The sequence below is a fragment of the Anomaloglossus baeobatrachus genome, chromosome 11 (genome assembly GCF_048569485.1).
Source record: "Anomaloglossus baeobatrachus isolate aAnoBae1 chromosome 11, aAnoBae1.hap1, whole genome shotgun sequence".
Lineage (NCBI taxonomy): Eukaryota > Metazoa > Chordata > Amphibia > Anura > Aromobatidae > Anomaloglossus > Anomaloglossus baeobatrachus.
In genome coordinates, this window is record NC_134363.1 from 104,713,848 (window position 1) to 104,730,793 (window position 16,946).

The window sequence follows — 16,946 nt, forward strand, 5'->3', positions numbered from 1 at the left end:
CCATCTTGAACCGCCGGTACCTGACCTGACGGTTTAGACGTTTTAAATTGATAATTATTCGGACGTCGCCAGACGGCTTCTTGACAAGGAAGAGGCGGGAGTAGTGTCCTACCCCTTCTTCCTGACTCGGGACTGGGGAAACGACCCCCGAGTGCATTAGCTCTATAATCTTTGTGTACAACAGAGCCTGTGAAACCTGCGACGCCAGAGCAGTGACTCGGAGACCCGGACGAGGGGGGGAGAGGAATTCTATGAGGAGACCTTCCGAGACGATCTTCAGAACCCATTGGCAAGTGGTTATGGACCGCCACTGGGGAAGAAACGCCGAGAGTCGTCCCCCCACCCGGGCCGAGTCACTGTTTGTCCTGCTGAGGACGTTGCTGATGGGAAGGGATAAGGAAGTTTCTCCCTCTACCCTTGGGATAGCTCCACCTGCCTGCCTTCCCTTTCCCTCTGGGCTGGGAGGCTTGAGGCATCGAGGGACGAAAGGACCGCTTCCTGTTGGGTCTAGGATCGGGCAAGGCCTTACGATCGGTCGCCTTGTCCAGGATATCATCCAGGGCAGGCCCAAACACCAAATCCCCTTTAAACGGAAGGGAGCAAAGCCTCATTTTGGAGGTGGAGTCTCCGCTCCAGGCCTTAAGCCAGAGGGCACGTCTGGCAGAGTTAGAAAGAACCGAGGTCCTGGCCGCCAGGCGGACAGATTCCACTGAGGTATCTGCCAAAAAACTGGTGGCCTTCCTAAGCAAGGGAAGGGATTCCAGTAATTCCTCCCTAGGGGTCCCCTGGGAAATATGAGCCTCCAACTGGTCTAACCACCTAATTAGGGACCTGGATACACAGGTGGAGGCAATGTTAGCCTGAATTGAAGAAGACGATGCCTCCCAGGATCGCTTCATCAGGCCTTCTACCTTCCTATCCATCTGATCCTTCAGTTGGGAAGTATCTTCAAAGGGAAGAGCCGTTTGCTTAGCTACCCTAGCCACCTGAACGTCTACTCTTGGGACCTGCCAATGTAATCCAGAAGGTTCCAGGGGAAACCGGCGTCTAGGGTCACACCGTACCCGTCTCTCAGGAAATTCCCATTCCTGAGAGACAATATCCAAAATATTGGTATGAACTGGGAATCCTAATTGTTTGACTGACTTCAGGCCAGCAAACATTTCGTCCTGGATTGAGGGAAGCGACTGCACTTCCTCTAATCCCATAGTGCTCCGAACTGCCCCAATAAGATCCCCCAAATCTTCAGAGGGAAACAGAAAGGACTGGTCAGACCCCCCAGAGGGAAATCCTTCATCAGGACCCTCAGAGGTGGAATCAGCGTCCTCCTGATCAGACGGGGTCGACTGGAGTCTCCTCTTTTTTGGAGGAGAGGGTCCAGGAGCAGGGCCAGGAGCAGGGCCAGGAGCAGGAAGGGAGGCCAGTGAGGCCCTAATCTCCTGTTTCATCATGGACCGCAACTCGTCTATCAGGGACGGTTGTTCGGCCCTAATAATCTGGTCCGTACATTGCTGGCAAAGCTTTTTATCCCATACTGCAGGGAGCTTTTTTATACAGATAGGACATTTTTTATTTTTTTCCATTCTGTCAGGTCTATCAGGCTTATCGGACTTGTCAGCCTTTTCTGACTTCTCAGGCTTCTCTGATTTTTCATTTCTGTCAGTTTTCTTGGTGGCCTTGTCCTCCTAGAAAACACAGACCAGAGAGCCATAAATCATCTGACTGAGACCTATGTCTGAGGGACCATCCCCCTCCATACTTACAGTAGCAGGGGGCACACTGGGTTCTGCAGATGCAGCTGCAGCGGAAGACATGACCGGGAGCACGGTTGCTTACCATGATCTGACGTCTTCGCGGCAGCCCTTATGCAAAAGGGCCTGCCCCTCCCAGTGACGGTAATCGTTCCCCGCCTCCGGTCCTGGACAGGCCAAGTCACTGTCGGCGTGTCCTCCACGCTGCCTCCGCAAACCGGAAGCGCTCGACCGGAAGTCCGCAAGACCGGAAGTCCCGCCCCCGGGAGCACTTCCGGATCGCTCCGGCAGCGTGTATGCAGGAAGCGGCCGGCGGCTCAGGGAGGACGCCGGCCGGGGAGCTCAACAGCCTGCATCACCCCTAAGGAGGCTCCGGAAGGCTGGAGCAGCGGTCCCCCACAGCGTGAGTTAAGGAAGAGGGAAAGAGGTATACCAAACACGGGATCACCACATTGTCAATTAAATACAAGGAGTTAATTTTATTGTACAAAAAAACCACATGTCCGCACTGAAAGTGTGGCACACACACAAGGTAATAAAAACACTTAAAAAGCCTGTGGCATGTTGAACCTATCCCGTTGGGAAACAATATACATTAAGAAATTTGTATATCAAAATTATATACGTAACCTCTCCTTAGTACGCCATACATATATTACAAACAGTATCTACACATTGTATTGCTATCAAATTTATCAAAGAAAATTGGTCAGTTGTATCCACCACAGATGATGACCGGATATAGAGTACAAACACAATTTAATGAAGGCCTAGACCTCCAATAATACCCAGAAGATGTAAAATAAGGGATACTACATCAGCATCAAACTGCAGTATTAGAGCCTAATATAACCAGCTAAAGGGATCTGACTGTGCTGAGACAGTATAAGCACAATCCAGTATAACCCAGAATGAATCAGAGCGGATGACCTATACCAAGCCTTCAGGGTCCCTTCAGTCTATACTCACAGTCAGTGACAGCAAATTACACAGAGATACATGCAAATGAAAGTAGCGTAAAGAGAGGGTTTCCCATGGGATTACCCCACGCGTATCGCCACCTCAAGGGGTGGCTTCCTCAGGGGAAAGGAGAAAGCTGTGCAACGCTTCCGTATGTGCCCTATATAAAGGAAAATTCATTAAGACTCACCAGTACCGCAGCTGGAGAATCTCGTGTACTTGCAGCGTTCTGATGGCGGCCGCCATCTTGCTTAGGTCATGTGATAGACAAGTACAGGCCCCCAGCTTATACTGCGCATGCGCTGACCATAGGAGCGGGCAGCGCTTTATCAAAAATACCAGTATATGTCCCTAAGTATGTTAAATACTAATAAATAGTCTAGCGGCGCTTGAGAAAATATGTTTCTATCATCAATTACATATATATATTTATACAGCGCCGACCATCTGGTATACATCACATGATCTGACAAAGGGAGGAACGTCCTCATGTTATACTGCGCATGCGCTGGTGCTTAGAGTGTCATCAAATTGTAATCCTGTACAGCGTGTAATGTTACAGGTATTACATATAGGTGTGTGGTATACGGTATATGAGCTTCCCTTATGTTTGTAAATAAACAAACATAATCAGACTCATCCATTAGCAAGATGGTAAGGGGGTATTTAACCCTTCACGGAATACAGCAACAGATCCGTGATTCAATACCCAACAAGACGACCCGGGTTTATGCTACGCATATCCGGATCGGAAAGAAATCAAACCAGTAGCGCAGCCTGCACATACAAATAAAATTCATTTATCAGGTATGTGATCGATGGCATAAATATCAGCAAAAACAATAAAGTCACGATTACATTTATTTATTTGCATAATACAAGCAGAGAGGGTTATTAGAGGTTATCGGGGTATGCTGTTTCCAGCTAGTGCTAAACATGAACGGAGCTCATCACTGTTAGATAATACAGGGTATTTCACCCTGCAGGAGGCATATCCAAACGCAGAAAAAGACCATATGCCACAGCCCGAAAGGGTGACACATGGTCCCAACCAATGCATAAGCAGATCCCTCCATAAAGTGACAACAACACATTATCTATGGCCCACTATTCTGCCCTGAAAGCAAGGTGAACTGCGTGAATATCAGCCAAAATATAATCACAATTACGTTCATTTAAATAGTGCAAACAAAGAGAGTTTTTATAGCTTATCAGGTTGCGCTGTGTCCAGCAGGTGCTATGCATATAGGGGGCTCGTCATTATTAGATAATACAGGGTATTTCACCCTACAGGAGGCATACCCATACACAGAAATAAGGCCATGTGCCACATCCTAAAAGGGTGACGCATGGTCCCGACCAGTGCATAAGCAAAACTCTCCACCAAATGACAGCAACGCATTATCTATGGCCCACTACTCTACCCTGAAGGCAAGGTAAACTGCAGTCACAGCAAACGGATTAAGATAGAATAGGGAACAAGGGAGCGAAATACAACAGAAAAACACACGTAAGGTGAGGTTTAGTCATCGATCATTGGGTCAGTAAAGATAACATTGATCACTAGGGAGTCAAGATCAAAAAACAATGGTAGAGCTTGATCTCTAATCCCAACCTGCCCCCAGGGCATAGAACTTATTTACTGCCCATTCAGACAATATAGGCGCAAATCAGGTCAATTTTGGGCTCTCAAAGCATGGTATAATTGGCAAATTCACCTATCTAGGTTCAGACACAGCGTGAGGGAACAGCAAGGGAGGAGCAGTGAAGGCCCGACCGATGCTGTCCGGCTTAAGGTAACAGGGGAAGAAAAAAAAAAAAAAAATTATACTGTAGTTCGCCGGCCACCACAGCATAGGAGAAAAATAAAAACCTCTCCATGCCCCATGGGGACAGGAAAGACACTGGCTGTGGGAGGTGGGAGGGTCCTTTTAAACCTCTTGAACTTCCTGTCCCAATTAGGGCGTGGAGAGACAACCTCCTATGCTGTCGTGGAAGGGACTAGAGAAAACACCAGTCCTCCGAGTTGTCATCCCAAATCACACTTGCTTTCTCCCAGCTCTGAAGTCTCCATCCGCCCTGCACAGTATGGTGGAACAGAGATGGCTGAGTCTGCAGAGCTGTTCAGTCACACTATAGCCTGGGAATCAAAAGGTCTGCTCCCAAGCTACAGTGAGTACAGACCAGGTGGTCTGCAGTGATGCCCAGAACCTTTGTGACTCAGATTCAGGCAGTGATGACCAAGTTCATGAGCATAATGCTGACCCTTACTCACAAACTGAAACACCTGTTGTAATAGACAATGAGGAACATACTGATGATGATGAGACGCAGATACCAGATTGGGATGACAACTTAAATATTCGTTCAGGGCAGGAAGAGGCTCAGTCTGAGGGGGAGGGGAGTGCAAATAACGCTTGATGAGGAACTTCTAGTTCCCACCTACTGTCAACCCACAGTCAGGCACTCGAGGAGATCAACAGAGGCGGTGGAGGAGGATGCTACTGACGACTAAGTTACCTTGCGCCTTCCTGGACAGAGGAGGAGTACTGGTAGCACGTCTACAACTGCATCCTCAGCCACCACTCTGTCTCTGAGCACTAGTCGGGGTGGCTCAGCAGGTCGCATGCCCTCTAAGCCTTGCCTAGCCTGGTCCTTTTTTGACATAGCAAAAGATCGCCCAAATCATGTGATATGTAAAATTTGTCGTGATTCTGTTAGTAGAGGGCAAAACCTCAGCAGTTTGACAACTTCTTCCATGAATCGTCACATGAATAAATATATGTCCCAGTAGGAAGCTCACAGTGCTGCAATGCGGGCTAGTGGAGCGGACCATACACCGCCTGCCCCTTCCAGTGCATCCGCGCGCTCTTCATCTTCTAGGATTGTGGGGACAGCGGTCACACCTGGTTTTCCACGCACAACTTCCACCACTGTAACCGCAACAGGCAGTTTGCTTGGTAGGTCGTCAGTTGGTTTGGAAGGGGAAACAAGTGCGTGTGTACAGCTCTCTCAGACATCGATAGCACCAACGTTGGATGAAGCTAACATCTTGTCTACGCCTGCACTTTCCTCACAAACCTGCATTTTTCCAGGGACACCCTACTCACCACCGTCTACACACAGCCAGCCAGATCTGTCCCTCAGATGTGGACAAATAAAAGGCCATTTCCTGCGACCCATGACAAAGCTAAGAGGTTGACTTTATCCCTCTGTAAGCTCTTGGCTATCGAAATATTGCCTTTCCGCCTGGTGGACACACAGGATTTTAGAGACCTTATGTCTGTCACTGTGCCCCAGTACCAGATGCCCAGTCGCCACTACTTCTCTAAGAAAGGTGTGCCTGCGCTACACCAGCATATCGCACACAACATCACTGCTTCCTTGAGAAACTCTGTGTGTGAACGGGTGCATTTCACCACAGATACTTGGACCAGTAAGCATGGACAGGGACGTTACAGGTCGCTGACTGGGCACTGGGTAACTATGGTGATAGATGGTGAAGGGTCTGCTGCACAAGTCTTGCCATCCCCACGACTTGTGTGTCAATCCTCTGTCTCTCCAAGTTCCGCCACTGCTTCTGCCTCCTCAACCTCGTCTGGGTCCTCCACCTCCGCCCCAAGCCTGCCTGGTCAGGCCACCAGCATTGTAACTGCGCAGAAGGAATCACGCACCCCTCATTACTATGCTGGCAGCAGAGCGCAACGGCATCAGGCGGTCTTTATCTTGAAATGTCTTGGAAATAAGAGTCACACAGCAGCTGAGTTGTGGGCAGCTCTGGAGACTGAGTTTGGTAAATGGTTGTCTCCACTCAACCTGCAGCCTGGTAAGGCCGTGTGCGACAATGCTGCAAACCTGGGTGCGGCCCTTCGCCTGGGCAAGGTGACACACGTGCCTTGTATGGCTCACGTGTTGAACCTTGTTGTCCAGCAATTATTAACACACTATCCCGGCCTAGATGGCCTTTTAAACAGGGCACGAAAACTGTCTTCTCACTTCCGACGTTAAACCGCCGCAGCTGAGCGACTTGCATCGCTCCAGAAGTCTTTCGGCCTGCCGGTTCAGCGCCTGAAATGCGATCTGCCGATACGCTGGAATTCGACTCTCCACATGTTACAGTGACTGTGGCAGCACCGCCGAGCCCTGGTGCAATACGTCATGACGTATAGCTTGGGCCAACGAGATGCAGAGGTGGGGCAGATCACCGATTGAGTGGTCTCAGATCAAGGACCTATGCACCCTTCTGCACAGTTTCGACATGGCGATGAATATATATAACCTGGACACATCCACCATTCCTGCTCTGACATGACGCAAGGTAATATTTGTTAATCATTTATGCCCCTTTTGCTATTGGGACTTTTGTGAGATTCTACAGATCTCCTCCATAAACTGGTAACTTTACACTGTCCCTATTTGACTTTCCACGGGCTATTATATTGCTGCCTGTCATCAGGTTTTGCCATCTGGTGGTTTGTCCTGGTATTGCTGTGGGTTGTTTCTGGCAGGCTTTTTCCATCTAGCCTGCAACCACTGTGTGCCCTGTATCACCTTTATATTTATATTTAATAAAGTTTGTATTTCACTTTGATTATTCGTGGTCCTTTCTCTTTGTATCCCCACCTCTACTTAATTTATTGGTACCTTGGGGCTACATATTTTTAGGTTTTTACATGGCGATGAATATGTTTAGCGCGGACAATGCCATTATCAGCATGACAATTCCAGTCATTTACATGCTGGAGCACACGCTAAACACTATTCGGACTCAGGGGGTGGGACAACAGGAAGAGGAGGAACTACAGGAGGATTCATATGCGCAAGAGACAACAACATGACCAAGGTCCAGACGTTCATCACCAACGCGGCAGGCATGGGACCATGGGGGACAGGGATCAACAAGGGCGCATGGTAGGAGGAGAAATGTTGAGGAAGGTGCAGAAGAACATGAAGAAATGGAGGACGAACTGTCCATGGACATGGAAGACTCAGCGGATGAGGGAGACCTTGGTCAAATTTCAGTTGAAAGAGGTTGGGGGGGGGGGGGGGGGAGATGTCAGAGGAAGAAAGAACGGTTAGCATCTCTATGCCACAAACACAGCGTGGACTTTGTCTGCATGGCTGCGCCAGACACATGAGCGCCTTCTTGCTGCACTACCTCCAACATGACCCGTATTGTCAAAATTAGAAGTGATGATGACTACTGGGTTGCCACACTATTACATCCCTGGTACAAGTCCAAATTTTGTGACATAATTCCAGCCATAGAAAGGGACGCACGTATGCAGGAGTATCAGCAAAAGCTGTTACTCGATCTTAACTCGGCTTTTCCACAAAACACCCGTGGTGCACGGAGTGAATCTCCCAGTTGTAACTCGACAAACATGGGACGGTCTCGTCATCTTCAACAGTCTACCCGTACCAGCAGCACCGTATCTGGTGCTGGTAACAGCAATTTTATTGAATCTTTTCATAATTTTTTTTTTTTTTTCATCCTTTGCAAGGCCAACAGAGACAACAAGTCTGACACACAGTCAACGGCTGGAGCGGATGATACAGGAGTATCTCCAAATGAACATCAATGCCATGACTTTGCAAATGGAGCCTTGCTCATTTTGGGCTTCAAATCTTGAAAAAATGGCCAGAGCTCTCCACTTACGCCTTGGAGATCTTGTCGTGTTCAGCTGCCAGCGTGGTCTCTGAACGTGTCTTCAGTGCTGCTGGGTGTGTGCTGACAGATAAGCGCACGCGTCTCTCCAGTGACAATGTGGACAGACTAACATTCATCAAAATCAACAAGTCATGGATCCTCAAGGACTTTACTACCCCTGTGTCATCCTGGGGACAGTAAATGCTTGTGTATTTTGAATGTCCTTGATGCAAATCTACCTGTGAAGTGTACAACTGGGGCACAAGTGCTGCCACTGAAGGGGTGGGTGTCTGTGTGGCCCAATTTTTGGAAAAAAGGGAGACTCCGCTTGGAGTAACCCTTGCTTACAATGTTTCTAAAAATGATCCAAGATGAACAGATCTGGGATCAGCAAAGACTTTGCTACCTACCCCGGTGTCACCCTGGGGATGGTTAAGGATGGCGTATTTTTGAATGTGCTTGATGTGTGGCGCCCTGGACAAGCCAGGACGTCACAGGTACTGCAACAACACACCCTACACCCCGGTTAGGAACACCTAGGTCAAACAAATCCTTGTTGCCTCCCTCCAGGGGTTGATGTCCACACCAGGTGGGGCGGAGCCAGGCAGTGGGCTCCACCCACCGAGGAGTTCACAGTCCTGGAGGCGGGAAAAGGAAAGCAGTTGAGTTTTGGAGTTGAGTGAGGGAAGTGGGAGTAGAGGAGCAGACTGACCGTGTCCGGGTACGTGGCCCGGGCACCTGACAGCAAGGTTGGCAGACGGTGGTTTCCGTCTGCAGGAGAGGCCGATTGAAGCACAACCGTGAGGACCGGGGACGGGCGGTGGCCCGCCGGTACCGAATCGGGGAGCGAAGAGAAGCCAGCACCATCCGGCAGGGCCTACGGACCCCGACCAGGCTAGGAGTCGCCGTAAAACCAATAAAATCCGTCAGCGACGGGAACCTCCGGGGTTTCCCAGCAGTAAAGACCCAACTGAAGGCAACCGTCCAAACCGTGAGGGAGACAAAGCTACCGCCAGAGCTAGAGCTCCCAGGGCCAGAGCCTGCGGGCAACGGAAGGGCTCCCTTAGCCAATCTACTGCTGGGGAGCGGGCTATCAGTGGGAAGCCATTGGGGCCGAGAACAGAACACCGGTGCAGGGAGAGACAGTTACCGCCAACCTACCGGGAGTGACCGCCGCAGCCGTCTGTGGGACTCGTCCATCCAGCCGTTTGTTTTACCAGAGACTCCGTGTGCGTTACTGGCTGAGTAAGTACCACCGTGCCGTCTGGCACTGTGCTGCCCCGCGACCCTGCACCCGGCCAGGCCCCGCAACCCACCTTCCGACCTCCACCACCGAGCCCCGGGACCACCAAACCCCCCCCTACCCACGGAGGGGAGAAAATATGTCAGCTGCTCCCTGTCAACGCTCCTGGGATCCCCGTACAGAGCAGCGGTGGTGTCCCAACCTCCCCACAAACTGTGGGTGGCGTCACGGACAATACCCCTAAATCTAACCACCCCTTTCACTCACGGGCGAGGAGCGCCGCTCGAGTCCCCGGGATCCGGCCCACCGCTCGAGCCACCGACCGAGCGAGCAGCAGCAGCCGGACCCGAGCAGTGGGTGAGCGCAGCGCCCTCCCTGCCCGCGACAGATGCAAATCTACCTGTCCAGTTTGCAACTGGGGCACAAGTGCTGCTACTTAAGTGGTGTCTGTGGGGCCCAATTTTTGGAAAAAAGAGAGACTCTGATTGGGAGTCCCCTTGCGGTGTTATACATGATTTTAGAAGGGCATGCCATGCCTATATCTGTGTCTCGTCCTCTTTTTCCTCGCAACGCTGTTTTGTTTTCGCATGAGAATTTGTTCTTGTCACTTTCCCATGTGTTTGTGTTGTGAGTTGTTTGTCGCCTTTTGGACACCTTTAAGGGTGTTTTCTAGGTGTTTTTATGTGTTTGTGATTGCCTCCCATTGTTTCCTATGCGGTTCGCCGAACTGGTTCGCCGAACCGAACTCGAACGAGACCTCTGTTCGGCGAACCGAACTCAAGCCGATCCACGACCGCTTCGCTCATCTCTAATAGTGATATATTTTGGATTTTTTGTAAAACATTGTTCTAGTGAAATGGTGTACCCCGTACAAAAAAAAAAAAACAAAAAACCTTTAAAATGTTGAACGATGTAGATTACATTATTTTGGAAAAAAGCAATTGATCATGCATTGCTCTCTAATTTTGATCTCTAGTGTATATGTATCAATATATTGTGCCAAAAATTGGTTCCGAACTTTAACCCCATACCGACAGATGTCAGCTCCCCGACTTTGATGCAGACTCACAAGCCGAGCCTGTATCTTTATGATGGCTCTGATATTCAGCCATCATCTTATCCTGACTGCCACGCCTTGAGCGAAGCTCCGCCCACAGCTGTTAACCCTTTAAGCCTCCGACAGTGACACCTAAAGTGCGCCGGCAAGGGGCACACTAATCCATGCACTCATTTGCCCCCGGAACATGATCGCAGGTTGCTGATGTATCCTCATGATGGCTGCTGAAGACTCCCATGCCTCTCAATGGTACTCCTGTGAAGCAAACTTCTGGCTGGTGTTTATAGGAAACCATAATTTTAACTATATTCATCAATACTGTGGTATTACTGTATATCACAAGCAATCCGAAGGTTCAAATTAATTATATAAAAATAAATGAACCCAATTGATAGAGTAATGAGGAAAAAAAAAAAAAATCTAATATACCAGAACTATGATTTTTGGGGGATGCTGTAATCCTGCAAAAAAAAATAAAATAAATAATAATTGCAATAAGACTGGATTAAAACATTGCTTCTACCCTAAACTGGCATCACTAAAAACTTCGGCCCAGGGCACAGAAAACAAGCCTTCACACAGCTCCATCAACTGAAAATTGAACTTTACCGTTCTTAGCGGAAACTGGTAGCTCCAGCTTTACTTTATTTTCTTTAAACCACTTAAATTGAAAAATAGAACAAACTCCACACCCCCACCCCAAGAAATAAACCCCATTATGCATGGCTGGCATCACTAAGGCTATGTGCCCTCACTGCGGAAAATTTGCCGCAATTCGCAGTACAGCGGTCCCCAGCCATTTCTATGGCATTTGGGGAGTGCTGTGCCCATGCTGCGTTTTTTTCCACAGCGGAAATAATGCGGATTTCCCAGCAGAAAAATCTGCAGCATGTGAATTATTCCTGAGGATTTTTCCGCATGATTCCATACTTACCTGCGTTGATTGAAGACACCGGAGTCACTTCCTCCAGTGCAGAGGAGCGCAGTGGAGCCAGAAGCAGGAAGGAGGTGGGGGGGCCTGCACGAGCTCTGGTCATGTGACAGCCAGAGCTAGTGCAGGCCCGCCCACCTTCTCCGGCAATGTGCAGACAGACCCTGCCGGAGATAAGTGCTGCGTGATGGAGGCAAGTATGAACTTCCCGATCACTCCAGCACTTGTTCTGCATTTAGGATGCAGTGCCGAAGCCATGGTACTGTATCTTCAATGCAGTATGACCGCAGCATATCCGCAGGACATTCCGCAATAAAACCGCAGCATGTAAAAAGACAAAGTTGTGCTGCGGTTTTCTGGGAGCTCCTGCGGAATGTCCTGCGGATATAACCTCAGGACACTTTCCCCGTGGGCACATAGCCTAACTGTACTGATTTAGGGGGCGGGGGGGGGGGAATCATATTGCTGGGTAAGTTTTACCATATATTGAACACTGTAAATATGTAAATAAAAACAATTTGTGGAATTGTGCTTTTTTGCTGTACTTATACTTTTTTTTCTCACTTTCCTTTAGATCACTTGATAAAATAAATGCTGTCATTCAAAAATACAACTCATTCTGCAAAAAACTAAGCTGTTATACGTCTATGGTCAACAAACTAATAAAAAAAACAAAAACAAAACAGTATAGTCATGTGAGGAAAGGGTTAATATTTTTCTATTTTATAACTCTACTTAGTTAAGATACAGCACTTTTCTCAGGTTTAATGAAATCCTGTAAATTAATGTCTGCAGCCCCCTCTAGTGGTTATATATGCAGCTCATGTGAACGGTATCTACGGTTTCCAGAACCGCTTTACCTGACAAAGCTGTAGATTTGCTGTACATTCAGACTGCCGTCCTCACTGTTCCTCAGAGCCAGAGAGATCAAGTTGCAGTAGTTGATCGGAGGACGAGGCCATGTTCCACATGGAGATTTTTGCACTTGACCCTTCCTGTACTTTACCCTTTGTATGTGAGTGGAAGGTGAGCTGGACATAAAGCAGTCATCTTCTGTACACTGACAAAAGAAAAAAATGAGGTCACAGATGCATGGAAACATGGCAAATAGGCTTGGTGGAGGCTTATATACGTTTTCGGGCTCATTTGCATTGATCAATACATTTGCTAAATATCTCTACTATTTTCAAATATTCATAGCAGTTTTGCAATACCATTTTCATACATTCATTTTTCCCAGATAGCAAAATGTATTTTTCATTGTTCATAGTATCCCTATAGCAGTAATGCTTTGCCATTTTTCATGTTTATATTTTTATAGTGGTTAGTGTGCAGTTTATTATCTGTATTATATAGAAACATGGTCCTGAGTAGTGATGAGCTGTAAAAGTCTGGATCCCTACGGTTTCAAATACACCCGGGTGCCGGACCTGGGCCCGGGATTCTGGGTGATTGATCTGGATCCGGCACTCTAGAAATTAAAAAAAAAAAAAAAAAAAAAAAAAAGGAAAAATAAAAAGAAAATAAGAATGAAGCAAGCACTTTCTTCTTACCGAGGCTCAGTCGTGGCTGCAAAATGCTCTTGCGGCCTCTCCTTCACTTCCTGGGCCGCTCATCATTGCTATGCACCGCTTTCCCCACCCACCGGCTGTCCTGGCATCTGTGATTGGTTGCAGTCAGATGCGCCCCCAGCCTGTGTGACATTCCGACTGCAACCAATCACAGGTGCTGTCTGCGGGTCAGTATTGTGGTATAAAAATAAACAATTGGCGTAGGGTCCCCCCCATATTATAATAGTCAGCATAGATAAAGTATATGGCTACAGCCCCAGCCCTGCGCTTATCTAGGCTATCAAAATAAGAGGAACCACATGAGGCTTTTTTCTTTTAACTATTTCAATAAATAATTAAAAAAAAAAAAAAAAAAACAGCATGCAGTCCTCGCCAATTTTTATACCTAGCCATGATAAAGCCCGACAGCTAGGGGCTGGTATTCTCAGACTGGGGAGACAGGGTGGATAAAAATCTTGATTTTTTTAAAAAAAATCAAAAAAAAATCAGATTTTTTTTATTTAAATCAGATTTTTTTGATTTAAATCATTTGATTTAAATCAGATTTTTTAATCAAGTTGTACACAAGCAAAACTTTGTCTTTTTGCAAATCTAATTGTTTTACACAAATAAAAATATTAAAACAGTTGATTATGAAACCTAATAATTTTTATTTGCACTATTAAACACTCAGAATTGAACTACAGAGAGTAAGTACTTTTTAACAATAGCCTATCTCTAACGTTTGAAGTAAGCAAACATCTTCAGTGAATACATCAGTCCTTTAGGGGTGCTTCACACACAGCGAGCTCACTGCCGAGATCGCTGCTGAGTCACGCTTTTTGTGACGCAGCAGTGACCTCATTAGCGATCTCGCTGTGTGTGACACTGAGCAGCGATCTGGCCCCTGCTGCGAGATCGCTGCTCGTTACACACAGCCCTGGTTCGTTTTCTTCAAAGGCGCTCTCCCGCTGTGACACACAGATCGCTGTGTGTGACAGCGAGAGAGCGACAAATGAAGCGAGCAGGGAGCAGGAGCCGGCGTCTGACAGCTGAGGTAAGCTGTAACCAAGATAAACATCGGGTAACCAAGGTGGTTACCCAATATTTACCTTAGTTACCAGCCTCTGCAGCTCTCACGCTGCCTGTGCTGCCGGCTCCGGCTCTCTGCACATGTAGCTGCATTACACATCGGGTTAATTAACCCGATGTGTACAGCAGCTAGGAGAGCAAGGAGCCAGCGCTAAGCAGTGTGCGCGGCTCCCTGCTCTCTGCACATGTAGCTGCATTACACATCGGGTTAATTAACCCGATGTGTACTGTAGCTAGGAGAGCAAGGAGCCAGCGCTCAGTGTGCGCGGCTCCCTGCTCCCTGCACACACAGCTAAGCGGTGTGCGCTGGTAACTAATGTAAACATCGGGTAACCATACCCGATGTTTACCTTAGTTACCAGTCTCCGCAGCTTCCAGACGGCGGCTCCGTGCAAGCGCAGCGTCGCTTGCACGTCGCTGCTGGCTGGGGGCTGTTCACTGGTCGCTGGTGAGATCTGCCTGTTTGACAGCTCACCAGCGACCATGTAGCGATGCAGCAGCGATCCTGACCAGGTCAGATCGCTGGTCGGATCGCTGCTGCATTGCTAAGTGTGAAGGTACCCTTAAGCCTACTGTTTATTTAGGACTTTTAATAGGAAAACCAGTTGTCCTGCTTTAGCAGTTCCTAAGCGGTTTCGGACTGTTGTGTGCACAAAACCAAATGAAGAAAACAATCTCTCTACTCCTGCGGATGAAGCCGATGCAGTCAGTAGCTGAGTAGCTAGATTTATTATCTTTGCTGGAAGAACAAGTGATTGCGACTTCCACCAGTCCAGTGGTTTTAGTTCATTAACGACGTTATCTGCAAACATGTATTTTTGAAATGGTGCAGATTCACACTTCAATTTCAGCACAGTTGCCACAATGTCATGGTTAGTATTGGCGAGCCACTCCATTGCAGAGTTGATTTCTGCCATATAGTAAAACAAAAAAGATTTTTACTTACTTTGGGGTCCCCCCCTCACCCTGGCGTTAGATCGTTGCCCCTAGTTTCGTCCGTGTAACTATGGGCGCACATGCACACTGCTCTCACGTCTCATTTTAATCGTGATTTATATTAAAAAAAACCTTTTGATTTAAATCAGTGATTTAAATCATGATTAAAATCATGATTTAAATCGATCCGATTTAAATAGAAAAAAATCTTTTGGATTTAAATCGTGATTTAAATCATGATTTAAATCGGCGTGATTTAAATCAATCCACCCTGTGGGGAGACCCATGGTTATTAGGCCCCCCAGCCTAAAAATAGCAACCTGTAGCGGTCTGAGATTGTCGCATCCATTGGATGCACAGCTTTACCCGGCTCTTCTCGATTGCTCTGATGCAGTGGCAATCGGTAATGAGGGGTAATAACAGCACTCAACTGTCACCAAACCCAAAATTAGTCATGGCAAGGGGGCTGGCTGGCAGCAATGACGTCACTCAATTCACCAGAGGTCATACCCGGGTTCCCATAGTATGACCTCTGGTGACCTGAAGCACTCTGGGTTAAAGTGCGGGGCCGTGTCTCGCACCCCGCCAGCACTTTAACAGTGACAGTTAGTTGGTTAGTGGGCGTGGCGATGTTTCCTCGTGTCCACTATAATCATGCAAGAGGGGGGTGAAGCTGCCCCTGCAGCCCCGCACTTCTAGGGGTTTTACCTCCAGACCTCCCTATTACACTATGTAACATGATTTTTGTTCCCAGAGAATAAATGTCATTTCTTAATTGATTATATCATAAAAACATTTGAAAAAATGTATTAGCCTGCAAAAACTTTGATTTTGCGGTCAGGACACTGAAAAGTTAAAATTGGAATACCGTCTTAAAGAAAATTACAAATGTTTGGGTTTAAGTTCATAATGAAAATGAAATACAATATTTCAAAATCATTAGCATATTTTAATCAAAATGCTACAAATTGATGAAAAGGAACCTAAAATGTTTACTTTTGTGAGGGTACGTCATATCACTTTTACGCATTAATTCCCATTCCCAAATATAGTCCTGCAACAGGTTTTCCTTGTAGTTTCCCTGGTATCCTATATTTCGAAATTTGCTATCTTGATGAAAGCGCTCTCCTTGCTCCTCGGAATCCATCTTTTGTTTGAGTCGATCATGATGGGCATCAAGGATATGGACTTTGAGACCTCGTGCAGCTCATTTTGCTTCACCAGTCTCAACCAATGCAACATAGTTTTTAGCTTTATGATTTCCAAAGGAAGCCTGTAAGTACATTAACAAAACTGATCCATGCTTCTTTCTCTTTTGAGGAGTTTGGGAAACTCTTGACACTCCATAACTTTCTCGATTTGAGGGCCAACAAAAACTTTAACTGTTGCTTCTGAAAGCTTTTTGAAGAGATCTTGTAGATACTTGAATGGCACCGATTCCTTGTCCAAAGCTGTGCAAAGTGATTCACGAGGCCTAGCTTGATGTGGAAAGGTAGCATTAGAACCTTTGAAGGTCTACAAGTGGCTCCCATTTAATGTTGTTGTTCCCCACGGAAACTCAGTACATTCAGGCCAATATTGTCTATGGTAGCGTCCCTGTTATCCCAAAGGCAAACAAAGCATGGAAGCTTAGTATAGCCTCCTTGAAGACCCATCAAGAATGCAACCATTTTGAAATCTCAAATTACTTCCCAACAGGGGCTGGCTGGCACAATTTAGCCTGGGGGGGGGGGCAATCACAAAGCAGTGGCCCTCAAATTGCGGCAGCCCACCATT

General features: G+C 47.3%; 1 protein-coding gene across 1 annotated transcript in view; it reads right to left on the bottom strand.

The window, feature by feature from the left end:
- Nucleotides 1-16,946, bottom strand: part of FOXR1 (forkhead box R1) — a 73,355-nt gene that overhangs the window by 20,918 nt on the left and 35,491 nt on the right. The window contains exon 4 of the mRNA XM_075327269.1: nt 12,453-12,652. Coding sequence (XP_075183384.1) covers nt 12,453-12,652 — 200 coding nt within the window. The remainder of the gene's footprint in view (nt 1-12,452; nt 12,653-16,946) is intronic.